The 26,497-nt window shown below is 39.8% G+C and overlaps 1 protein-coding gene across 10 annotated transcripts in view; it reads right to left on the bottom strand.

Annotated features, from left to right (window-relative positions):
- CACNB2 (calcium voltage-gated channel auxiliary subunit beta 2) overlaps positions 1–26,497 on the bottom strand; it is a 343,326-nt gene that overhangs the window by 12,080 nt on the left and 304,749 nt on the right. For 4 of the 10 annotated variants that reach the window (XM_011364377.2, XM_023533113.1, XM_023533114.1 and 1 more), the window contains 7 exons: positions 24,624–24,746; positions 22,815–22,951; positions 19,051–19,127; positions 13,998–14,131; positions 10,250–10,330; positions 9,710–9,768; positions 949–1,058 (listed from right to left, as the gene is read on the bottom strand). In XM_011364377.2, the coding sequence (XP_011362679.1) occupies positions 949–1,058; positions 9,710–9,768; positions 10,250–10,330; positions 13,998–14,131; positions 19,051–19,127; positions 22,815–22,951; positions 24,624–24,746 (721 nt within the window). Of the gene's footprint in view, positions 1–948; positions 1,059–9,709; positions 9,769–10,249; positions 10,331–13,307; positions 13,370–13,831; positions 13,852–13,997; positions 14,132–19,050; positions 19,128–22,814; positions 22,952–24,623; positions 24,747–26,497 lie in introns of all 10 variants that reach the window. The other 6 variants (XM_011364379.2, XM_011364382.2, XM_023533116.1 and 3 more) reach the window with 2 other exon arrangements.

The following is a 26,497-nucleotide window of genomic DNA, read 5'->3' as shown; positions in this document are numbered from 1 at the left end:
AAAAATTAAAATCAAGGATCTCACATAAGCCTGAGAAAACTTATTTTATAAAAGCAAACCTGACAGCCCAGTAAGATAGGTATAACGGCGATTAAAAATCTGTTAAAAGCCAGGTTCTCAAAGAATTTATATATTTAACATTTACATAGAAAAAATTAAAACCAAGGATCTCACATAAGCCTGAGAAAACTTATTTTATAAAAGCAAACCTGACAGCCCAGTAAGATATGTATAACGGCGATTAACCTTAAATTCCAAGCATGTGCCAGAGATGAAACAGCTGTCTAAGGCCTAATTTGATCAAATCAGGACATGTGAATAAAGAGCACCAAGCACAACTCTGTAAGCACGTCAACTAATATCTCTACATTGTTTTTATAAACAACACAAAAAATATTGATTCGATTAGTGGAAAATGGTCAGGAATTGACTTTATCATTTATCAAGCTCAAGACATGCACACACACCACTCTGTGCTGAATGTGATATAGTTATTGACATAAGTCAACTACTAAGGGATTTGGGATAATAGCCATAATGTATGACATACTATGTTTAATCCTTACAATAATCCTACAAGATAGTTAATATCTTTCTTTTGTTTAGATGAAGAAACAGCCTTAAAGAGGCTAATAAACTTGCTCATGGTAACATTGATGCAAAGCCAGGAATTTTTAGAATCTGTAGACACCAAAGTTCACATTGTTGAAAACAAACCACAACCGAAACATTAATGCGACAGCCTGTGGAATTTTTAACTCAAAACTATCATAACAAATCGTCCCATGCCATGAAATCACTAAGACTGTAGCACTAGCAACTGGCAATACACGTCTGTTTCTTCTCTGCTCTCTGACACGTGGCATTATCATCTAGTTAGATCTTCTCCTTGGCAGCCTCAGGAGAGAAGTGTTTAAATAGCTCAAGTTCATCAGCACCCACACTTACCCAAGCTTGACCTTGTGTTGGATCTTTCTATTATTGCGTGCTTACTGGGATTGTTTAACACTGAGCGTTTGGCCAGTGAGATGTCGGCAGTGACCCTTGTGATGGATATCCTGTTGGGGGAAAAGTAACAGAAGACCCTGAGGTTATTAATTGAATAAAAAAGGGATAGAATTACACGCCCAAAATTCACCCAAATATGAAGTATATGTAGTGACCACATTTTCAAACCAAAAAATGTCAGGGCACTTATTCATATATTTTTTTTTTTAACCTGCGCTACCTAACTTAGCGTTTATTGGTTGCTTACCAAGTGCCAGGCACATACTAAGCATTATCTCATTATCTCATTAAATCATCCTAAAAGCTCTAGCAGAAAGGTTTATTATCAGCCCACTTTTGCTGATGAAGAAAATGGGCCCTAGGTAGATTATGTATTTAAGGCTACATATTCACTAAAAACGATGAAGCTGAGATTTGAACCCTGATATATATGCCTGAGAGCCTATGTTCTCAGCCTCGGTGGTTCAGGCCCTCCGCTAAGTATGGTGCTGAGATAGGCACAGAGAATAAAAAAGAACAAGACAAACATGGTCTTTCCTCAGAAAGTTAAGAGTTAGTGGCAGAAGTGGGTAATAAATAATAAAGATTAAGATGACTGTTGTGGAGAGAACACAGAGGGTGGTTGGGAGGTCATCTTACATAGCGTAGAAATGAAAACAAAATTTGGAAACTGGAAGAAGCAATTACTTAGACTAGAGAGAGCTGAATGTTCCAGCCAGCAGTAGGCAAGGTGTGGAGCAAACAGAAGGTCACAATGCCTTTGAAGAAAGTAAAGAGGGGCTAGAAACAGGAAGATTGGTTGAAAGAGTTTCACAGTTAGAGAACTCCACCTCCCCTCTGCTACTAAAGCCTCCAGGTGCCTGTCCTCCCCTACATACTGTAAGACACCGGTTTAGTCTTTACAGGCAACAAAACCAAGGCCTTCTGACCAGGGGACTCCAGGCAGAGCAGGGATGGAGAAGACACTATTTGGAAAAGAAAAGATTCTGAGTGGAAGATTCTTTTCTGGGGAATCTGATGGCCAAAGAGAAAAGACCCAAAGATGATGATGTTGGTGGTTTTCCATATAGATTGTCCAGTGAGGGTGTCGTACAGGGAAATTTGAAGCTGACCGGCTCTACCTATGAGCACAGAATTTCTAATTGATTATTTCATGCTCCATTCTTAAATTTGAGCACAGCAGTATTCACTGGGCATCTCAGGAAAACTGCTCACATGAGAGACCAAAGCAAATGGAAAAATCGTTATCAATAACATTCAAAGGTGAAATCTAAGAGGTGAGTATATCTATATAACTAAAATTTCTATTTAAAAACTCAGAATAAAAAAGAGTTTTGGGAAATTATATAACAGTAGAAACGAAAATTCAAAAGAAGGGCTAGCAGATAAAGTTAAGGACATCTTCTAGAGAATAAAACAGAAATGACAAAGAGCTGAAAAATCGGAGAAGAAAGGCATGAAAATTGGAGAATTACCCAGAGGATCAACTTCCAAATAACAAGCAGTCCAGAAAAAAGGACTAAAGATAACAAGACAGGAAACTAAAAAGATAATTTTAGAATTAAGTCTGATTTTTCAAATCGAAAGCATCCTGGACAAAGGTTCAAAGTTCCACATCAAAACATATTCTTATAAGTTTTATGACACTGGGGACAACGCAAAATCTAAAAGCTTCCAGAGGAAAAGGCAGGTCTCATACAAGGGACCAGCTATTAAAATGTTTTGTCTTCTCAGCAGCAATGACGGAAGCTAGAAGATAACGGAGCAAAAAACTTTAACAATTCTGAAGGGAAGTTATTCTAAAATCAGAATTCCATTACCATTTCGGCTATCGATTAAATGGGAGGGTTGATTAAAGACATTTTGAGACTCAGGGTCTCAAAAAGTTTTTATGTCCTTTCTAGGGAAACTACTGGAGGGTGTCATTGACTGAAATGACAGCATAAACCTTGAAAGGGATCTAGAAAGAAGGGGCTCAGGCCCACAAGGAAGGTGACCACTTCCCAGTGATGATGCAGAGGGATGTCCCAGAACGGCAAATGTGCACCCAGCCCAGAGAGAAACAGTCCAGATGGGAGCAGGCCAGATCGCTCCTGGACAGAGGTTCAAAAGGACAAAGTTGAGAGATTATCAGGTGCATTCGAATCTATTGAGGGAAATTTCGAAAACTCAAGAGGAATTTGGGGCTAAATTAGTGCCAAATATATTAACAAATTAACCAAGTGTAAAAAGTAAAATTATTTATCTCATAGTAATCACAAAGAAAAAGTAATACACATGAAAAAGTAATTATAGTATATGATGTGGCCCATTTAAATATTATTTGCATAGCTATAACATACTAAAAGTGGAGCCAGCCAAAAGTACGACTTAACTGTTAGGAGGATGGAGGATGAGGTGTGTATGCAAGCATGTCTGTGAGAGAGAAGAGGACTATGCATGAGAGAGCTACATATTCTTCATGGTAGGAAGTCAACAGATAACGCCTAACACCTAAAACTCAAGTAGCAAATTAAGCACCTTGTTAAGAGGTAAGGAGTAAATACCAAAAGATCTAGTGAAAACAGTTAACTAGATCTTTACCTGCCATCTGGAGGTAAAGTGTGGAAAGAGATTACTGGCTTTTGCAAAAAAAAAAAAAAATTGTTTATCTATATACCATACACTCCATCCTTCATGGTGCACAGTTCCATGAGTTTGGACCAGTTCAGAGTTTCGTATTCGCCATCACATTCATGACGCAGCACAATCCCATTACCCTCCAAAGTCCCTTGTGCTGCCCGCTCTGTAATCCATCCTACCCGCTACCTCACCCTGACAATCACCTAGCTGTTGTCTGTCCCTTTTCCAATAACATGGCAGTCTTCTGAACTTATTTTACTTTGCATAATGGATTTGAGATTCATCTGCATTGTTGTGTGTATCCGTAGCTTATTCAGTTTTATTGCTGAACGAGACTGCTATTAAAAAAAGTCTATTTGATTGTTAAGCTTTTTGTATTTTGATGGAACATTTACTTAACAAGTAAAAAAGCAATAACCAGAAGAGAGACACTAAAGCCATCAATTCAAAATTAGTTTCATGATTATTTCACGATGCATTCACAAGTGAAATAAAGCTATAGGTGGGGACAATCCGATGTGTAGTAACTGCTTTAAAATGCTTTTTACTGACTCGGGGGTGGCTGTAGCAGAGTAGGGTTTATTACATGGTAATTCTGTGTAACATTATCCCCTTTCTGCTGAGCACCTGCACGCGTGAAGGGAGTCATGAGTGAACAGAGATTTCTTGAATGCCTACTATGTGCCAATCATCGTTCAGGGTGCTGCTATGGATCTTAAATTCTTATGAGGTGGAGGGAGAGTGGAGGAAGCTGACAAACAGACGTCTGATGTCAGGTGGCAATAAATGCCATTAAAAAATAATGGAGGATAATAAAGATACACATGGACTGTTGTAGAGGATATGTTTTTGGTGGTCAGGGAAGACCTTGCAGAAAAGGTGACCTTTGGTCAGAGGCCGGAAGTGAGAGAAGGAGACGCATGGGTAGGTGTTCTAGGAGAAGGAAGAGTGAATCCCTGAAGTGCGGGGCATTACACCAGTACAGCGGAGTGGCACCCAATCACTGCTGCTGACCGGATTCTGGGTCTGTGCCTCTAATGAGCCCTGGACACTCAGTGGGAGGCAGGCTTCCCTGTGACAGGACCATCCTGGGGATAAAGTGGTGACAAGACAGATAACACCTGCTCAGGAGCGGCTCCCAGTCAGCCTGGGGGAACCGATGCAGCAGAAGGCAGGGTTTTCTGTAACAATACACCTTCCCCTTTGTCCTGCATGCCTTGTCCTTTCTGCACGTGGTCCTGTCCAGCTGGGCTTCCACAGACCTGCTTACGTGGTATGAGCTTTGGCTGTGAGTGTGTGGATGGGCCACTATCCTACTTTAGCTCACTAAGTTATGCTTTGGGAATTGTCATTTCTTGAGGTCCTGCCAAAAAAACAGAACTCGGAAATCCTACAGGCAAAATTCTAGGGACAATTCAGAATAAAGGAGTGGTCTCAACCCCACAATACATCGAAATCGCCATTTAAGCTTTTCGAGTTACATTATGTCCCACCCTAGAGATTTGGTTCCAATTAGTCATGGGTGGGACATGAGCTCTTGTTTTTCGTTTTTTGTTTCATTTTACATAACCAAGGTAGAAAACCACCAGTTTAGAAGAACCTGTCTCACATCTAAGTAAATTTCCCACAAAATAAGATGATGTAATGTTTCCTGAGATTATTGATTTCCAATGAGATCCCCTCACACAAGATTCACCACGTACATACCCCTGTAGCGATCCAGTATGAATTCTCGACACTTCAGTGCCAAGGGCTGACATTTTCAAGACACTGGGTAGGACAACTAAATTCATCACTAACGGTGGCTTTCCTTCTTGTTTTCAATTTCCTATTAATTTACCTGTCATTGTCCTACAAGGTGAATCCAAACATTGCTCTGTTTACATGACACAGCTGGTTAGGGTAGATCTGATTTAAATGGGACCTTATTACTCTACTACACACAACAGAAAAGATGATGATTTATCATCTCTTCTTCCACCTGACACACTTAAATGCTATTTTAACAGCTAGGATCACAATTCTGACAACTCCCTGGGGCTTCAGCAAATGAACTCGCCTAGGCTTAGGGACAGAAAAGAATTCCTATAGAGGATCTTTTCATCACCAACACATCCTTTCATATTTTCTCCCTCGTGGGCTTCAGTTGTTTCAAAAAACAAATTCAGTTTATTTAATAGATAATTAAGAAGTAATTCACTTTTCCCTTTCAGAATTAGATGTCTATTTAAAATCAGATATGCTTGATACTTCCGATGAATTTCCCCCCTCTACTGCTGTCTTAGCTTTGCCCAAAACAAAGATATTTAATGATTCAGTTACTCTGGATGTCTTGCCATAGATTAAAAAAAAAAAAAAGTTAAATTTTTGCATGGCGTTTTGAAATTCTTTCTGCCTTATGGACCCTATTACTTCCTTTGAGGACCCTAAATTGGTGATCACGGGCCTAGAATGTTGAACCCCAGCTGTGGAGTCAAGACAAGCCAAGGCAGGTCTATTAATAAAGCCATACGGAAATTACTTTTGGCCAGAAACAAAAGGTTGATATAACATTCAGATCTTTTGTTTACATGTTTCTTAAATGAAATCAGTCTGGATGGCCGATACTTTAGAACGCAGGGCCAACATACACCCTATGGCTGGAATCTATCTTCCAAATTCAAACTTACTCAGGCTAAAATGGAAGTGCTAAGTCAGGAAATTCCATCTCATTTCCCCATCTTTGGCATTTAAGAAAGGGCAGTGGATTAACTCAGTCACGAAAAGCATGATGCCTCGGCCAGCAGAATTTTCTGGGTATGCACGCTCGTGTAGACAACTCCGAATTATGATAAATGACAGGGCCAAGAATAAAGAAGTGAAAGCTAAATGGGCACGCCTTTTATACTTGGCCAGAGCCTGACAGCCTTGGACCAAGCCAAAGGCCCAAGGACCAAGCTGTGTTTCCTGGCACAAAATAAAATCTATTTCATAAAGCTATGAAAAGTAAAGACATCTAATCAGGAGCATTTGGTTAGTTAGACTCTGAGTATAAAGTCTTTTTATACCTTGAATTGTTTTCCTTTTTCTGTCTCATTTAGTCCTTTGCTTGATTCCTAACTAACGACACTTCTCCTACAAAATTTCCCCTCCTTGTCCTCGCCTCTCCTGCCAAAGGTCAATGTAAACCAGAAATGGCCACAGAGCAGGTGGGGTCGAGGGAGAAAGTGATACAGTAAGAAATCTGAAAGGACCTGAAACCTACAGGTACCACCTGTCCTACTTGGACTGTCAGGATGGGGGAAGGAAAGGAATGTGGAGGTGGGAGGCGCCACGTTTGTCTTCTTAAAAATACAGAAATATTCCCACGCCCCTATAATCTACTCTTGGGTTAAATTTCGAAGTTTCCATTTTAGATGCCTATCACATCTTTGATGCTTCAGAAGTTGGCCGAGTCTTCACTATGGCACCCGCTGGTTATTTGATTCAAGGCTGCCTTTCAATAGACTATAAGCAAAAGCCCCGTGAAGACAAGGCCCTTGTTGGCTTTTGCTCCTCAATGCCTGGCACACAGAATATATTCCATAACTATTTGTAGAAGTGAATCGAGGGGAGCGGGCAGGAGAGGAAGAGGCTCAAGTCCAACGTGTTTAATGTGACACACTAGACATGGCCTTGGTTTTGTTATGTCACTCTCTGCCTAGACTGGATTTGAAGACCTGTAGGTGGCTTGCCTTCCACGTGCTGCTGTGTCACATCTTGATGCTGTCACACACTTAGCATCCTCTTGTTCGTGCCCCCTCTCTTCCTAATTCCCTTGGTGAAAAATCATGGGTACCATTTAAAAACCCTTCCTGGAGACTGACGCCCCAAAGTCAGTGTTAATCCGTTCTCTCTCTCTGCTACCTGAGCCTTGGATGCACATCCACTGAGCTACTCTTTCATTTACTTTGCATTTTGCTGCTTGAGATTTCAATTTATGGTTTACACACAAGCTCCTTAGAGGCAGATGCTTCGGCTCTCCGCAGGTGTCTAATGGAGAGTGCACAGCAGACAGTCATTCGACATTCATCCATTCTTTGTCCACACGGAGCAAGTTCTAGGCATTGAGAACAGTTCAAAAGCAGATTAGAGAGCCCTGCCTCATGAGTCTGTGTTGAGTTTGGGAGAGTGACAACAAAGCAAATAAAATGCATAAAAGAGTTATGGGGGACAAGTCAGAGAAGGGAGGGACTGAGGGCGTGAGCGTGTACACACGTATAGTAAGAGAAAAGTATTCCTAGTACGGGGAACAGCGAGTGCAAAGGCCCTGAGGTTGCCATGCATCCGTCTGTCTGGAACACTTATGGAATAACAAGTAAGTCAGAGTGGCAGGAGCAGAAGGAGCAAGGGGGACAGTAGTAAGAGATAAAGTCAAAGGTAAGGAAGGGCGTGAGGGTGTGGATGGTCAGACTGTAGGGGGTCCTACAGGCCACTGTAAGGACTGTTTTTTCACTGAGTGAAGAGAGACGTCATGGCATCTGCACAAAGGACTGATGAGATCCAGCCGGTTTAACAGGGTTGTTCAGGCTGCTGACTTGAGAACAGACTTTAAGGGAGCAATGACAGAAGCAAGGATACAAGTTAGGAGACTCTTTATTGCGATAATCCAGGGAAGAGAGGATAATGTCTCAGACCAAAAGCAAAGGGATATATAAAAAGTCATTAGATTTTTGGTATATTTTGAAGATACAGACAACAGTACTTGATATAGGATGTAAGAGAAAAAGAACAGTCAAGGATGATTCAATGATTCAGTGATCTGGGGCCAAAGGGTCTTGGGACTGAAAGATGAAGAAACTATTAACTGAGATATGGAAGAATATGAGAGAAGCAGGTTTGGGGTGTAAGCTGGGAGGTTCAGCTCGAGAGGTCCATTAGACATCTCAGCGCTGATGCTGAATAGGCGGTTGGATATCTGGGTCTGGAATTAAGAGGTGAAACCAGAGAAGAAGGGGCTATTTAAAACTCTGACATTGGAAAAGTCACCCAAGGGGTATAGGTAGAAGAGAGAGAAGACCAAGAGACTTAGGCCTGGGTTTTCCAAGGTGTCTAGTTAATGAGGAAGAACCTACAGGTAGCTATTGAGACAATAGGAAAACCAGGAAAGTGTGGTTCCAGAAGCCAAACATAGTATTTAAAAGAGGATGGAATGGTCCATGATGCCAGTTAAAGGACTGCTGATTCGCCCTGCATTTGGCGACGTGAGGGCCCCCGGTGATCCGACACGACTAGTCTGGGCTGAGTGATGGATGCGTTAACTGGAACAGACTCAAGAGTATGAGACGAGGGCATGGATGCACAACTTGTTCAAGGAGTTTTGCTATAAGGAAAAGGAGAAAAAAGGGACAGGCAGAGGGGAATATAAGGTTGATTTTTCCATCAAAGGGAGAAATAACTACGTGTTTATATGCTGATGGTGTTTCCGTTAGAACCAGAAATACCAATGAGGAGAGAAAAGGGTTATCATGGCCATGTTGGGGTGGGGAGGGGAATGGCGTCTAGCGCCTCAGTGGGTGGGTTAGCTGTAGCCAACAGAAACAGAAGGAACAGCGGCCCATTCAGGCAAACGTGCCAGTGGGCACGGGGGTGGTGGGGGGACTCTCGAAGTCCTTTGCCTCTGTTTTCTCAGTGGAATAGGAAGCGAGCCCATGGGGGAGAGCAGCATGAGCAGGGGAAGTCAGAGGAGAGAGCGGCTGGAACGAAAGTCTTTTAAAAGAGTAGAAAAGTGAATGGAAGAGACGTATTTAGCATGATTTCTGGGCAGCACCGAGGGTCAGTTGACCTTGAATCTAGAGTGAGACTAGTCAGCTGGGATTTGGCCAAGTTCGGCCTATGATGGACGCAGGGCCAGGAACAAAGAGCTGGATTATCTAGGTTTGAGGATGTGCCAAACCAAAATGACGAGTATTTATGGGAGCAGACTGAATTGGATGGAACTTATTTCCTGTCACCCCATAGACTTTGGAGGGTAGTTTTCTCTTGGGGTCATATCTTTCCCAGCCAGGTTTTATCATCTTTGAGACAAAATCCACAAGACATAAGATTCTGAAATACTCACCGCCCTTCAAATCTGTGTTTTAAAAAATCAAACAACGCCTTTTGCATCATATCTGTGACCTGCAATTGAGCAAGCAATAAGTTAAGGTATGATAAAAATACTATTAAGTACGTTACGACAATTTTACTCCTTTTAAGAGTGTTTAAAAACCTGGGCTTCTCATTTGGAAAAAGTAGCACACGAGGTCACTGCATTTTTCTGAGTTCTAATACAAGGACAATTAAAAAGTCAGAAGTTCCCTGAACTTGTCCCAATGTTTTGGTGACCACACATTACATCTCGAATGGTTTCAGTCACTCTCTGTCTGATACTATTTCCCAGGGCTGAGTAAACTGCAGCTAGCGGAAATCTCTAGAACGGCAGCCAAGAAAAAGAAAACAGAACCAAACAAGAAGCAGTGTATACCACAGCTTGAAAAACAACATGTTTTCCTGCGACAAGCTCTTTAAGTTCTAAATTCAAGAGTCAGGAAAGGCAGGTAGAGTCACACGGCCGCTCAGCATGCGAAGGTCAAGTGTGCTCCTGAGGGCAGTTCCTTACCTCGTATCCCTTCAGAGAAGGGCCCACCAAGACCACTGGTCGCATGGAAGGTACAACGTCATAAGGAGGCGTGTGCTCTGTCTGCAGAGAGAAGAAAGGACTTCAGACGATTAATGGGCAGAGGAAATGTAAATATGTTACATATAAACTGCTGTCTTTCTGAACACTCTAATATGAGGCCTTTCTAGACATTTTATTTTTTAAATTGCCTCTTTTCTAAATAAACCCAGTCAAAGACTGATGGGTTTATTTTCTTAAAGTCTCAAGGCATTGAATTGTCTATAGTTTTCTTGCTTTCTTCAAGAAACGTTGCTAATGGATTAGTTTCTAAAGCAGGAAGAGCTGCTTTTGAACAAAAACTAATTGGTAGAACAGACAGAAACATGCCTCATGCAGAATCAGTGCTTCAGGCTTGACTGGAAGTTAATATTGCTTTTCAGATGCATTTGTGTTCTGACGAGCCAGACTTTCAGACCTAACTTGGTTAGTTATGGAGAAAAGAAAGGTCTGTTTACCTTTGCGTTTTAGATGTTTGTCTTACCTGGATAACACCTAATTTCAAAACATTGTAACTCTCATGACCAAATACTTGAAAATCCTGTTTTACAGTGAGTTTAAGCTGGCACGCATAGTTGTTCCAGTGAACAGTAATCATGACATAATCAGGATCACTATTCATAGCTTAGTGACTAGTGCTTTTGCATTTTGGGTTTTTATATCTTGAAATGAAAACTTCAAATGCAAGGCTGATGTGTCTTGAGGGAAGGTGGATGGTGTGTGATAAGCTTCAGTGGCCTCAAGGTTGCTCGTTGACTCGCACCTCTAACACGCCACTCAAGAGCGATTTAGGCAGTGTTTCTGCTGCATAACTAATTCATGCCTTTTCACGATAATCTCTTTTGGAAGGGCAGGGGGAGGAGCTAAATTTGGTAGCAATTTCTAAAACTTTCAAAACTTTTCAGCTTAACTACTTCAAATAAAATGACCAAAATAAAGTTTTTCCAAAAATTAGGTAACAGCTAATTTGTCTGATCATATTCAAATTTGATAGCAGAAAATGTAAAATTGACCCCCAAAATGATATATATATATTTTTTAACACAGAAGAGAGAGCAATATGGCCTTAGATGCTGAGATAAAACAAATCACCGTTATATGAAGCTTTCTGCATTAAGGAGCATCTGAAAAATTGTATTTTAAGATTTTAAGAATTTCTTTTGGTCACACAGACCAAAAGAAAAATGTTCTTTAAAGTATTTTAAGAATTTGAAAAACGGATGAGCAAATGTGAATCTAAGTTTTGCATCAGCCCATTGCTCCAGATCATTGTATCGTTGCTTAAAATTGCTCGTTACAAACTTTCTGACTTCGATTAAATTTGACTTCCTGAAGGGGAGGGGAATTAAAAACCATTTCAAATTCAAAAGCTTCCATCTGAGATTTCACCGACAGTGGTAGACAAATATAATCAGAGAGGAAGGAACTACTACTGTGACTGTGCTGTCAAATTTTACTGCTTAAAATTCTACCTAGCATTCACAATTCATTTTAAAAGACATGGTAAAGCTAGAATAGACATATTTAAACAGAAAAAAGAACAAGACAAACATAATACAGTGACAGCACAAATGCCACACAAGCACCACTCTAAAAGCAACCTAAAACATGGAAAACCATCTCATCGTTAAATCTCAGGCTTTTGTCGTCATTGTTTTTGCGCTCTGCACTGAAGTTGACCACATAATAACATGAGAAGAATGGGTACCAGTGCCGAAGGCATCATAAGCATATTTATTAAATTATTACAGTTATACCACCTGGGATCACACTGAAAATGTTTAGAAGCCAAGTCTTTATAACTATGCCGTATGAGAATACCTTTCCCACCGTCGTAATTAGGAATACAAATTGCATGCATTTTAGTAACAGCTACCAAGAAATTTTATTTCAAGCCTTTAAGTATTAAGTGGCCCGGTATTTGACAGGTCTTTGGTTCCTTTGATCTGTGACTGCCAGCTAGCAAAGGGTCACCCGTGCTGGTAATCAGTCAGCTTCTTAATCGATAGGGTAGCTACAGAAATTACCTTATTTGATGGAATATTAGAACTTGGTGCCCTACTGATAACGACACCAACATTTGTATCTGCCCTTTCCTGCTAACCGTATTTTGTTCGAATCGTTCAGTGGAAAAACTGATCAACATTTTTAAAGTTTTGGAATGTCAGAGTAAAGCAAACTTCAAAAAAACCTATCTCGACTAACATGGTTTTAGTTCGTGTTACTCTGTAAAGCCCAGAGAGGCTCAGCAATGTTGATTTTCTAGGCTTCTGTGCTGTTAGTCACCCACTGCAAGTTTTCATCGTGACAAGAAGATAGGACCAGACGGGCCCACCGTCATGGGCGAACATCGAGCGGGGGCTTTCTGTGTTAACACAGAAAATTCGGGTGTTTTCATCTTTGTCTGGAGTGCTGAGGTCTTCCACTATTAAAGTAACCATAATTTTAAAAAACAACAACAATCTACTTCATAGTTTGGTCAGTTTGGCATGTGATAGCTCATTGAGGACTTTAGAGTTTCTCCACAGAGTAAAATACTTGTGTGCAGAGGAAAAAAGTTCAGGACATGGAGAGTTTAGGGCGGAGTCAGCTTTGCTCCACACCTGCGTGTCACGATATACCCATGGCCGTGTCAGACTTGGTGACGTCAGGAAGTATGATAATAAAGACAGCGTGGTAGGCTGTGGAACGTGGCGTGTAAAAGGAGAGAAGAAATGGAAATTGTGTCGACAAGGGGCATCCTTTAAAAATAACTCTTGGAAGCTACAAAATGCGTTGAAAAGCAGCAGACTTTGTCTGGAGTAAAGAGAGCTCAGGATACTCTAGTTTCCAGTCAGGGGACAGAGAGCACCACCAGCTAGCATCTAGGCTGGCCAGTGGCAAAGGCTCTAGGCACGGCCACCTCCCCATGGTCCAACAGGTTTGAGATGCTGAAATCTGACTGATGGAGGAGGCAAGAACATCGGGAGAGTATTTATATATGACAATAGGAAAAACTCACAGTAAACCGCCAAAACAAGCCTGCAGTTTTCCACTGGTCTTGTTCATCTGTAGATTTTGCACCTAGTGGATTAGAAGTTTAAATACTGACTAAATTAAAAATTGAATTTTTTTTTTTTTTAGTACAAGCTATGTATCTGGATATCATAAATCAGAATCTAATAATGGTTTTAATATGCTTGATTATAAGTTAAATTTCTGGAAAAAAGAAAGAGACAAAGACAGACAGAATAAGCATGCACAATAGAGGTGCATTATATGGCGTTGTCAGTGTTCGACATCCTTAAAATGTTTCAACAGATTCCCTTGGTGGTAGATATTATTCCATCAAAAAGGATAAGTACTGTAATGGTGTTTTAACAGGTCACTCACTGAATTTAGCTGGTTTGAAATGCATGAACTCAATTAGGTGTTGGACAGGTTTTTTTCTTAAGACAGAAATGTTTGTATTTAATCATACTGCGGGATTGAATGCTAATGATGCCAGTGGCAGGATCAACACAGCTTACGTCAACGTAAACTTACCGATTTCTGCTTCTGCTTAGCTACAGCAGCATGGAAGAGAAACAAAGAAACACAGAGCATGCATGTTATTGGCTTATCAAAGGACGCAGACAGTCAACAGGACTAGGAAATGTGACGCAGTGCGGTTGAGCAGGTGGACAGATGGGAGCTCGGAAGCTAATGTTACCTTCTTAAAGAAGGGCATTCTTTTCTCTTTGGAGTGGGGTGACGTTACACTGTTTGCACTGGGCTTAGGGGAGCGGTGGTTTGCTGGAATATCATTTTCTTCTGCATCTAAGCCAGTAGCATCTATGTCTATAGCTATATACAGACAAACAATTCAAAAATCATCAAGCAGACAGGAGAGGAAAAACAGGTTATATATATATAAAAAAAAATAAAACGAAAGCAAATAAACTTAACTTTAGTAAAGATCTATCATGAGTGTTCGGCACAGCAAACAATGTAAAATTTAAAGGTAACGCATGTTAAGAATGCAATGTATTCAAATCGAACAGAACTGAAAGGTCCCCTCGTCATATGTTTGCTTGATCAATTTTACACTAGGTCTCAAGTAATATTTTCAGAGAAACATATTTTAAATTTGTAGTTTCAAATACGATATTGATTATTTTCCTTGTCGACCATCTATAAGCATGATACAGAATATTTCACTTTACTTCTTATATCTTAAACCAGCCTTTAGATAATAAGGAACCCCACTGGCAACCTGTGTCACAATGTGCCTCAGATTTCTTATTTTGCTTGGTTTTGTGTGAAAATAGGGCAGTGTGAAAAAGCTTCACTGAAATTGCAACAGTCACTCGAGGGAGAAAGAACAGAAAATCCTAAATTCGGACAACACACAGAAGTCATACACAAGGCAAATGAGTCAGGGCAGGTTCCAGAATGGGCAGGATGAAAATGATTTCAAGATATTTACACCCTGCTTGAAGGCTCATTGGGAAACACTGGATCCGTGGATCTCCAAGTGAAATGAGTCTAATAAAGTGACATAAGGAGACTTTCGATGATTTTTTATAAAGCCGCTGGACATAATACAAAAGGCAGCGTGGAAGGGCACACGGATAAGGGAATACGCCTCTGGTCTCCTTATCCAGAGAATGAGAGGTTTAGGTTTGTGGTTCGACATGCTTTCACTCTTTTAAAATCTTTCTATCTGAAAATATAGCACTTAAAAATTAAGCGTTAGGTGAAATAAATAAAAACAGATCCATCGTCTCACTTTGAAGTTTATAAAATGCTTCCACATGCAATTACTAGAGAATTTTATCGACTGTAGACTCGAAGCTGGAAAGTACCTCAGAGATCATCTTCAACTCTCTTCTTTTTAAGACTTAAGAGATGAACTCTTGAAAAGACTCAGCAGAGCGAGGACTCAGAACTTAGTTCCGCTGCCTCTGGGAGGCCCTCCCAGCCCCTACGCCATGCTGCCATTTCAAGGGCAGTCTCTTCTCCATCCTGGCTCACTCTTCCACTTCCCTTTGCTCCCCAAGTGGGGCTGTGTCCTCAGTGTCAGAATTCGGGAAGATATCATGCAGTTGAGCTCGAGAGAAAATGATTCTATGGTTCAGATGAGGTCAAGTACAAGAAGGAAACCTGCTCACCCCAGGAAAGCATCACATTGCACTGGTTAGCTCTCTAACGATGACCGCAGCACATTCGGATGTAAGGAACAAATAAATCACCCCTCTGAAATCACAGACGGCTCGGTGCTGCCAAGCCACTACCATTCCCTGTGATACGCCAGCTGAATCGGTGCTCACGACAGCTGCTGCTAACCTTTTCGAATGACGGGAGAACATCTGATAGGCATCCCATTATTTTTCGGTTCTGAAGTGATTACGGATATTAGATGACTCAGCCTTTTGAAAACTAGGATCTCTTGTTGAAATGTTCCTTTTCATTTGACTAGGCCAAAAACCTGTGATGACATGGAAAACCTGGCATCGTTTGTGCAACACTGCAAATATCAGCTATTGCTGGCATAAAGATGAGGTACGATTGATTCTCCAGTGAAAGTAATAACGGACTGAGTTAATTCCAGGAATTTAGTTAGATGTAGCAAATAAATATGTCTTTCTCTTGGCCCCATCGATACATACTGATGAACTAAAAGATTCTGCACATAGTATGCAACGGAAACATTACAAACTTGGCCCAGGGGTTTGAATCGAGGCTAACTTTTATAGCACCCTGTAATGTTTTCCCTCAAATCTCATCTTAGTATATCATATATGTCTTCCTGGATATGACAGAGAGTCTCTGGGTCACTTTTTCATTATTCCTATATTATATCTTATCCAACACCTGATAAGTTTCCCTCCTGGTGGTAAATTCCTGTATGCTTCTACCATTCTCACTGGGCTCAGAAACGCCACCCTCCAAGGACAGTGCCCCGAGAGCCCTCCTGAAATTGAGGCACGTCAGAGTCGACAGGACTCTGCGGTGCCAAAGTTCATGAACTGGACTTGATGATTTGTCCGCTGATTCTGACCTGCTGTGATCAGCAGATGGATTTTTTTATTTCTCAGAGGAAGCATGGAAATGCAGAGGAAGTTTAGCTGTGACACTGCCCAGCGATTTAGCCACCCACCCACACAACCTGTGAGTCAGGTTTGAAATTTGCCTGTATTCGGTCACAAGGGCTCAAAACCCCAACTTGAAAACATTCTAATTCACTAGTTCTGACTTTTTGTTAACTTAAATCTATAAGCCTCTGTGTTCGTTCTGAGACCCAGAGAATTCTGAAACGTTTGGCCACTTTCAAAACACATTAAAGAAATTACTAAGTTAATAAGCATGCTCAACACTTTTCATAGTTTCGCATACTTTAGTCAACTCAATAGTTCTTACACTGAGACGCTGCCCCTTTTTAATCTCATACTTGTATTTGCATCCCTTGGCAAATTTGGTATTTACTTCGGAAAAACTGCTTCTGTAAATTTGAAATTAGTTTTTAAAATTTTTTCTCACTAGTTTTTTTTTTTTGTTTTTTTTTTTGTTTTTTTGTAAAGAGCCTTGGAAACACATTTTGAAATTTAAATTTTAACCTTAGACTCTAAAGTCAAGTTGAGTGGCACAGGGCGAGAGTAACTTGTACATACACATGTAGGTGTGGAGCGCATACTATGCAATAGCCACCACCCCATCACCCAGATCCTTGGAGACCTCCAAATATGTCTGCTTTAGGCAAATGCTTACACTCTTTGGTCTAGCAATGGGTGAGGTGAACTGTAGACAAGGCCTCTGGAAAACAGAGAGGAAAATTACAACTGCAGGCCAATCCACATGTAGTAGTTTAGGCGGTTTTCCCTGGAGGTGGTTGGGGGACCCTCTCTGCAGAATTTCGTGTGCTATTGGGACAAAAATTATACCAGGATTATGACACACCTACGATCAATTTTGTAGTTGGTTGGTATCTCCAATCTACTCAGATATTTTTTTTTTTTTGTTTTTGTTCAGGGTATTTCTTCGCCCTGTCTTTGTTTGCATCTTGGTTGGGTTTTTTTTTCACTTTTCTTTTTTTTATTTTTTTTTTTTTTTTTTTTTTATTACTGACCATCTGTCTGCCTACATGAATTGTGTGTTTCTTTATACATTCATTTATTTTTTCTTCTGCATGTTTGTTCTTTGTTTGCTTTGACTGACCAATGAGTGGGCTGGCTTGTGTTTGGTTGGTGTGGGTGGGTGTTTCTTGTTTGTGTATGGGGGGGTGACTTCCGTGTGCGGGGGTGGCTGTTTCTTTATTATGATGTGACGTAGCGTTTTCTCATTTCAAGAGCCTGGCGTCAGTCCTCGAGAGTCTCCAGACAGTTTTTAAGATATACAGTAAGAGTATAAGGTTGATATGGTAATCCTTACAACTTCACACCTTTGAGGAGAAGCTGGGATAAGCCTCTTTCTGCATCTGCAGAAAATATCTACTCCCTGCTGGTCAAGGGAAGACGTAAGCCTCACATAATACCTACAAAAGTTTCAGTCTTCCTTTCAAACTCACGATTTTACTTAATTTTGAGCAACTCAGAATTACTGTAAGGTGTAAGTACGTGTTTTTAAAAATTATATGCATGCTACAATGACTTATTTTTTTTATTGTATTCACATCTTGCTCACTTAAAAAGTCCTATAGTTTTTACTAAGAAGCCCTTGAGGGGTGTTGAAAAGCCACCAACATCTGGGAACAAGGCGTGCTGATGAGTAATAGGGGATCCTGTTCCCAAGACACAGCAGTCACAGTGCAGCTACTTCCCTAACTTCGTAGACTCACGAGTCTCTGCATTTGACCTCTCCCCACTTCCAGCTTCCTGGGAGTCTGATGTGGCATCGTTGTTCTCAAATGCTCTGCTGGCCGATCCTTATAATCTTACTCTGACTGCCAAGTGCATCTCTTAGCAAACTAAGACTCTGAGCATGGGCTTCCACACAATTTGACCAATTACTCTCCTATTTCCGTAATCGGAACCCCAAGTTGCACCCAGAGTGGCAGAGCTGCCACATTCAGCCAAAAAAATTTCGATTCAGTTTGAATTTCAGATAACCAATAAATGATTTTTTTAGTATAAGTATGGTTCATACGATATTCACTTATACTAAAAAATTATTTGTTGTTTATCTGAAATTCCACTTTAACTGGCCACAGGAAGCACGGACCCACCGCTGTGGAAATAAAACAGCATAAAACAGTACTTGCTCTTCCCACAGTGTGTTCCCCTTTTTTCCAACACTTCTATGCGTCTTCCACAGAGGCTGGCTTTCGAGTGTTAGCTCATGTCAGGCTCACGACGCCATCACTTTCCTTTCCTTTCCTTTCCTAACCTTTCTAAAAGCTTTAATTCCTTTTACGTAACATCGAGGCCAACACCTCACATCACACTGTGGCTACCAATGAGCATTCGACCCATTTACTGCCCATGATGACGCGCTGGTCCCCACGGTGGATGGAGGCGAGGGAGAAAAGGTTAAATACATTCGTCACTTGGATCGTCCAAGGAACCTACAGTGAACACACCGACAGGTTTCTTTGTTTTCCAAAGCCAGAAAGAAATCCCCCAGATCGATTCTAACTGCATACGTGCATTCTTATTTCTGACCCCTTTTCCGCACTTCTAGGGTTAACCCAGGAACTCGGTGTGTGGATGTTCAAGTTCATACAGCTCGGGAAGACCGAGGAAAGAGTGAGCTGTAGTGTGTACCATTCGGCGCTTCCACCTACTTACCAGATGATGGAGGTGTCGATTTTCTGGAACTAGGTACTATGTCACCCAGACTGGATGATGAATTTCCTCCTGATTTACTGGAGTAAAGCAAAAATGTATATTAAACCTGACAGTTATTTCGGATATCAAAACATCTGTATTGTTTAATACACATAACTACTCATTGTGTTTTTATGGAACTTTCCATTTGTTTTCTCTACATGGAGGCAAATAATGATTTCCCAGTGGAGATTCCTGGAACACAGGAAACAGCCATGTGATTGTCCTTCTTTCAAATTCAAGGTTTAATTTTAAAAGGCCTTAGGAGAACGGAAGAGAACTAGGGTAATTTCTGGAGCCCTGAGATTCGCTGCCCGGATCACGAGTAGGTGATGGCAGAGATTTCCTTCGCTTCCTCTGTCTTAGAGACCCTCTGAAGCAATGTAAACTTATCATTTCTTCCTTGCTTGATTCCTGCTTTAGCTTGGTTAGTTTTAGTATATTAAGACTGAAAAAACTCAGGTTTTCATGAGCAACCTATAAAAGAAGCACACAACAATACCAAAACTTGCTAACCTTTAAAAGACACGCGAAGGAACATGACAGAGTACGGTATGAGTTAACCCTCAGATCGCATCTGGAACATTCCTCAAGCATGGTTAGCATGGTGGATTAAACTTGGTTAATTTAGGAATGATTCAAAGGGCATATATCTCACAACTACCAAATTCTAAAGTGTGATATAAGACGTGATTCTGTCTTAGAAAGTTTAACATTAACATTAGATCAACAGCATTTATGTTTTGTTTTGGATTTTTACCAGTATACCAGGACGCTAAATAACATACTACTAAATGGCCTCTTTATAAATGAAGATGGAAAGGAATATCATACAAGAGTGACATGGAATTTTGAGAGGACAGTCTTATTGCCTAAAGTTTATTATCACAGCTGAGTCAGGGTCTGTTTGAAATTACTGGCTACAGTATCTATGCATTAAAGAACAATATTTACTGATGTAAATATTAATAGATGAATATAAGTCCCACTAAAATACCAGTACCAAGCTGAATTTTATTGCTACTATTCTGGCATTTTAATCCATAAGAGAGACAAACAACAGAAAAACTTTAAGCAACTAGCAGAAGGCCTCTACATATTTTTAAGGTTCTTAAAAGATACTTCAGTACATATAACAGGGATACCAGCCAGTAAGTAAAATGAATGAAAACTGTTATTTATAGAAATAATTTGTGACAGTTACATAAGAATATCCATTATCAGAACCAAAACATTTTCTTCCAGAATTTCATTTTCTAAGGGGCTAAGTCTAATTTCAGTTCAGTTTTATTGAAATTCAGTTTTCTGAATTTCAATAAAAGTCAAAGTACTATTTGAATTGTGTAAAATTGCGACAAATACTGCAAATAGTCAAAATGTTCAGAATGCAAATTTGCCCTTAACTTTTAATTCTGTAAAAATGCCACGTTCCTGAGCTGTGCCCCAGTTTTACGACCTTGGTTTTTATAATTTCTATGTCGGACTTTTAAAATACTTCTGAATTCTGCTTATGTCCCCAAAACACTATTCAAAATGTTATGAGACAAATGAAGAAACTTCTGAAAGTAAGTAAAGATATTTTCACTTATTTAGGCAAAAGCTTAGGTAAAAAGACAGGACAAAATGAAATCAAGAAAATCAAAGGAAAATGTCTATGGTTGTAGAAAAGGTGGCCCAGCTCCCTGAAATAAGTGAGGAAATGTGACACTCCCCAAATGCAGATAATGTGTAATTCTTTAAGGAAAACACGCAACAGCAAACAATATATCTAATGTAGTAACTAATAACAGATAGCAATGATGATGATTTGTTCTGAGCTTATTGTGTTAGGTCCTGGCTACGTGTTTGCAGTGTCTATCCAGGTAGGTCATACGAAGTCAGGCTACAGTCAGATTGACTGGATTTTCATCCTGATTCTACTGCTTTCTAGTTCTGTGACCTTGGTCAAGTTCTCTAACTTCTCTCAGCCCTTGTCCTCATCTGTGACATGAAGGATCTAATATGTTCCGTTCCCACAGGTTCTTACAAAGCTGGGCTGACCAGGGATGCCCAGTTGGGAGGCAGAAAAAACCGTGCTTCCTTAATCATTTTGGCAAAAACTTCTCTCTTTCACCCTTTAGAAGTAGCTGTCCTTTCTCACTTTGTATATGAAGAAGCAGACAAAGATACACAAGTCTGTCTCTGCAAAACTCATCCCGAATTTTCCATAATGCTGTTCTACAAAACACTATTCCTAAGACATAAACCAAGAAAAGGTTTTGTATGGTAATTTTAGTATGTGTTGAAAAAATACCCCATCCCACTATCCAGATTCACAGTGGACATTAACATTTTAAAGGCTCCGAAAAATCCTAAAATAACTTTTTACTGCGTAGTACTGCCCTGACCTTATTTGACCATGGAAGCCTCTTCTCAAGTGATTTGACAGGAACACTCTGGAAAATGCTGAATTATCCTTAAGAAACTAAAACCAAAACAAAACAATCCCCAGCTGAGATAACTTCAAAGTTCAATAAACCATATACGGTATTCCCAAATGGATAACAGCAATGGCTATGCCCCAGAAAAATAAAATTTCTCCAAATTATGAGATGTTAGCAACTAGTATTAAAATACCATTATCAGTATAGAGAATAGCAAAATAGGCAATAAAGCCAACAGAACACTAGGAACGGAATGAATAGTATCAGATCATCAACATCCTACAGGTTAAATGCATGTGCTTTATCTCCATGCCTCTACTTTTTTGTGACTAAATGCATCTCATAATCGGAGGGCCTCCGATAACCCAGGGATTAATAAAAGTCAAATATGGGGTAGAGGTCCCCCAAAAGGGAGATCCATCTGAACTAAAAGATCCTCTCAGTTAAAAAACACTAGAGAAGATACATCTTCTAAATTCTTGCTAACACTAAAACATTATCGTTGACAAAAGATTTGCTTCATTATATAAACGAAATGTAAACTAAAGAAAATAGAAGCCTACCTATTTATATTAAAGAAACGCCTTGGCCATATCACAGCCTTTCACATAGGGAGAAGCAGGCCATGTTCTTGAACTTGGCTGCTTAGGGTTCACTTTCAAATTCACTCCATGTTGGAGTAACCCTTCTAGTGTTTCTTTTAGTGGGGGGCAAACCACCACCAGAATCCTAGGAAGGATTATTCAGCCTCAGCCTATTACATAAATCATTTAATTGCTATCTGCAAAGGCAATTTTAACCGTTTTCATATTGAGTTTCCCTTTAAATGCTTAGCAGTAGGGAGAACTGAAAATTGAGTTTCTCAAGTGAAAATGAAACTAACAGGCCACAAGGGCTGCTCTTTGCCAATAACATCTAAGACTGCCAGCTCTAAAACGTCTTCACGCCATGCCAGGCAGCTACAGACACTGGGAATAGTCACCAAGGTTGTCCAGTGCCAGAATATTTTCAGTAAAGGATTAAGACTTAGGAATTTCCTCTGCACTGATGCCTGAATTTAATAGTCTATGACCTTAGCTATTTTTCATTAATGATATCGATTAATTTGATGCTCTCTCAAATTGGATGAAAATGAGATGCTAGGATGAAGATTTTAAAATGCAGGATTTGTGTTTCTATCAGTAAACCCCATCACCAGTCAACGTGGTGACATGTAATAAAGACTGTGGAACACAGCAAACAATGGCACATGGATGATGGTACAGTCTGAACTTTTACACAAACACGACATTTTTCTCATACCTGGAGTAGAATTTCCCTTGCTTGGCTCTCTGTTCATGCTGTAGCCTCATATTTTCTAGTTTCACTGGGCTTGGAATGAATCCGATTTCACAGCCTTCTTTAACCAATCGCCCTATCCACCAGTCATTGTTAAATTTCTAAACGCAAAACCAAATTTGTTAAGATCAGTACACAGAAGTTCGAATCGTCAAATTGTCTTTTTCCCTGTATTAACTACTTTCAGAGGAGAGAAATACTATGGAATTTACAATGAACTATATACCACAATTCAAGAAACCTTTAGGTTCACGGGATGAGCATGTAAAAGTGAAGTATTTTTGGTGAAGATGAAGAATTTGGTTAAGAATTAAGACTAGTCTGAATTCCATTGCAGCTGTTGCTGTCACTGTGAGTAGGTTAAACTTCCCTCCTTCAAAGATTAACTGCCATTTCTAACAGGAGGCCATTAGGAATTAGAGTGTCACAGGGGTCTTCCCCTTATACAACCTGATTCATTAGGAGTATTTTCGAGTAAGAGATAAATACTGAAATCTACCTGAACTGTTTTGTGTCAGAGCAAAATTCACCTTTGTATAGACAGGTTTATAACTAACCTGGTGCACTGTTCACAGGTGCTTTCTTTACTTCTGTTGATGTTGCTAATTTCTTTCTCGCAGACGAAATATTTACCCTAAATCTTTATATTGGGTTTGATTTCCCTCAACCGAATAGTATTTTTCAAGTTTGTTCTTGAACATTTCAAAGGAGAGTATCCATTGCCTTTTTTTTTTTTTTCTTCTCCTTTCATGGTAGAAAGATTCCTCTCCAAGCATCAGCCATGAGGAGGATGCCCTGGATTAACCCGACTTCCTGTCAGTCAAGCCAAATTCTGGACCGCCATCACTTCTAAAAACTTCCTCTATCCTTCCTTCCTTAGCCAGTATTTTGCATCTCTTTCTAAACGTTAATGAAATGGTAGGCTCTAAATTCTCTAGGCTCTTTTAATTGGCAGTCCCCACCTTCTTGGCTGACAGCTTTTTGTGCAGCAAGCACTTAAATTTACATATGCTTCCTAGAACACATCCTCCCCTAGGCTCCAACTGTAAATTCCTGCAGGTCTAAGAAACCTCATCATCGCACACGGAGAAAACGTCATGTAGGGAGGATTTCTGGCCTTTTAATACAGTGTGCTGCACAGCAGGCATTGGATAAATGTTGACTCACAATAAACCTTAATTAAGGGTGATTTTTTTCCAGTTAACAGACTTGAGTCATCGTTAACTGAAAGGTGGTGACTTGTGACATGGAGGAAAAAGGACTTTCTTGCTATCTGTTCCTTGCTTTCTTGGCTCCAACTCCTCCTATTTTCCCTTCCAGTGCAGAAATCTGTCATCGAAGGAGGATAAAGCCACCAGTGGTCTGAGTTGAGACACTGTCAGCAGAGAGGAGAGACCATGAATTCTAGATATTATTATTAAGCCCTCCCCAAATGGTTAAACTCGAAACGTGAGGGGAGAACCATACAAAGTCAGGGTTAAAAATTAAGATAAAAAGCACAGGTTAAACATAAAAAAAGATCATTTCCTCCAGTAGCTTCCGATTTCTGGGTCACAGAGCCCAGGGGAGCCTTGAAATTATTGCAAGAGGCCTGCGACTTCTTTCTTCTTTAAAAGGGTTATATTTATATTAGAAAAGGTTGAGAGGCACCGATTTCGTGTGCATGTTACACAACTACGGCTCTATGCAATGCTATTTCACAGCAATAAGGAATAAGAAACGATATTTCGAGGTTAAAAATCACGAGGACGGGAATTCAGATTATTTTCTTACTTCCTTAACATGCAGAAAATCTTTTGCTTCAAATGAGATGGCCATGCCTGGCACTGGGACATCATCTTCATGGGCTGCACTGTAGCTGACATTCGTCCGAACTGCAAATGCAACGGGCTTTGTCTAAAGATGGAAAAGGAAGGGAGGAAAAAAACATAAGAAATGAAACAAGTGTCCTCTCCCTTTTCCCTTCAAATACAAACACACGTGGAAAAACTGTTGTAATCCTTGTTGTTTTTTCCACCTTGGTTCTCGATCACAAAACAGCTTATTAGTATTCAAAACACTAGGCTCTCAGCTACGTATCTCCCATTTCCTCATCTAGACAAAGGCCATTGTTCTCTTTGAAAGCACTACAAGGAAGGAAGGTGACGATGAACTACTGAAAAATGTGTTTACAACATGACAGTTTGTAGCAACTGGAAATCAGTAAACACACACAGGGATAAAATGACCAATTCTCGGGTTTTAATGAAAAGACTTAGTAAAGGCCGCCCCTACCCCAAACATCTACTTTAATTAATAATTAATGACATAATTTCAAAAGGTACAATGTTTTGGATGAAAAAAGAACCACAGAATATATCTTATTTCTGGCTGCCAGGAATTATGAAAGTTATGACCTTTTATTCTATTATTTTCTCCTTGAGTTCCCTCAGCCACTAAAGATGATAAAGTTAGCTATCTTTCATTATTTGGCGCTTTGCTAAATTACAGACAACTGTTTGTCTTCTAGCTATGTAATACTTGTTTATCCACAAACTGAAAAAAATAGGTAGGCTCAAGAACAGCAAAAAGAGATGTTGTTCTAACTGGCATTGTGTTTCTTTCACATTATGGCAAGTGAATTTCTTCTGAGCAGTTTATCTCTGTTTAACCAACTCTTCATCTGGACTTGTCAGGGAGGACAAGGAAGAATTGGAATAGAGAACCCATCTTCATTTCTAAATTTTCCAGGTCATCCATTCTACCCAACTGCTATCTGGGTTGAAGACTGAGCTAAGAGCGATGAAGTGACCCAGATCCATTCACAATATGCAGACCGGAAAAGAGGACCAAGTTCCGGAAATGGGCACGGTAGACATGAAATGGTCTTTAATATTCGAAATCCAATTCTTGCTATCCATTACGATTTTTAATGACATAAGAGGTGCTACTTCTTATATGGAAATATGAGCTTAAAAAAAGTTGCCTGTAGTCCTACCACTGAAACGAAGTCTTTAATAGCATAATGGTATTTCCATTTTTTCTGAAAAAATTTTAAATACATAGATTTTATTCCCATAACTGCAATCATAATAGATTTAATTTTATCCAGTTTTTAAAGTAATACAGCATTTTTCATGTGATATACTTTTTTAATCTACTATTTAAAAAAAATTACCAACATTCACCCTTTTTTGACATTTAAGTTTACAATTTTTTATCACTATAGTTAAGTATTCTGCTCTGAAAAATCATTGTTAAAAAGCCTCTTTCTATTTAGAATTCTTTCCTTGGGATAAATTCCCAGAGATAGTATGACTAAGCCATGAGTTAGCAAGACCTTTTAAAATTCTATTCCAAACTACTGTCCAAATGGGCTGCACTATTTTAAACTGCAACCATAAGTATATGATGGTGCCCTTTTCAATAATATGTAGTCTTAATCAGACTCAGTTTTACTGCTAGAAATAGGATTTTCCTGAGTAGATCCATCCATTATTCAGGAGAGTCTTGATCATAAAAATAGAGATATGAGATCTTTTTCTTTTAACGGTAGCATGAACTTTCATTTCCCTCAGGGTCCTTTATCCCTTGCTGGATACATGTGGCATGTATATTTTTCATCCTTGGAAGACATAAATTTTAAATGTACAACTCTACAGAGGTGC

Source organism: Pteropus vampyrus, unplaced genomic scaffold (genome assembly GCF_000151845.1).
Source record: "Pteropus vampyrus isolate Shadow unplaced genomic scaffold, Pvam_2.0 Scaffold96, whole genome shotgun sequence".
Classification (NCBI taxonomy): domain Eukaryota; kingdom Metazoa; phylum Chordata; class Mammalia; order Chiroptera; family Pteropodidae; genus Pteropus; species Pteropus vampyrus.
This window is presented reverse-complemented; position numbering and strand designations above follow the sequence as displayed.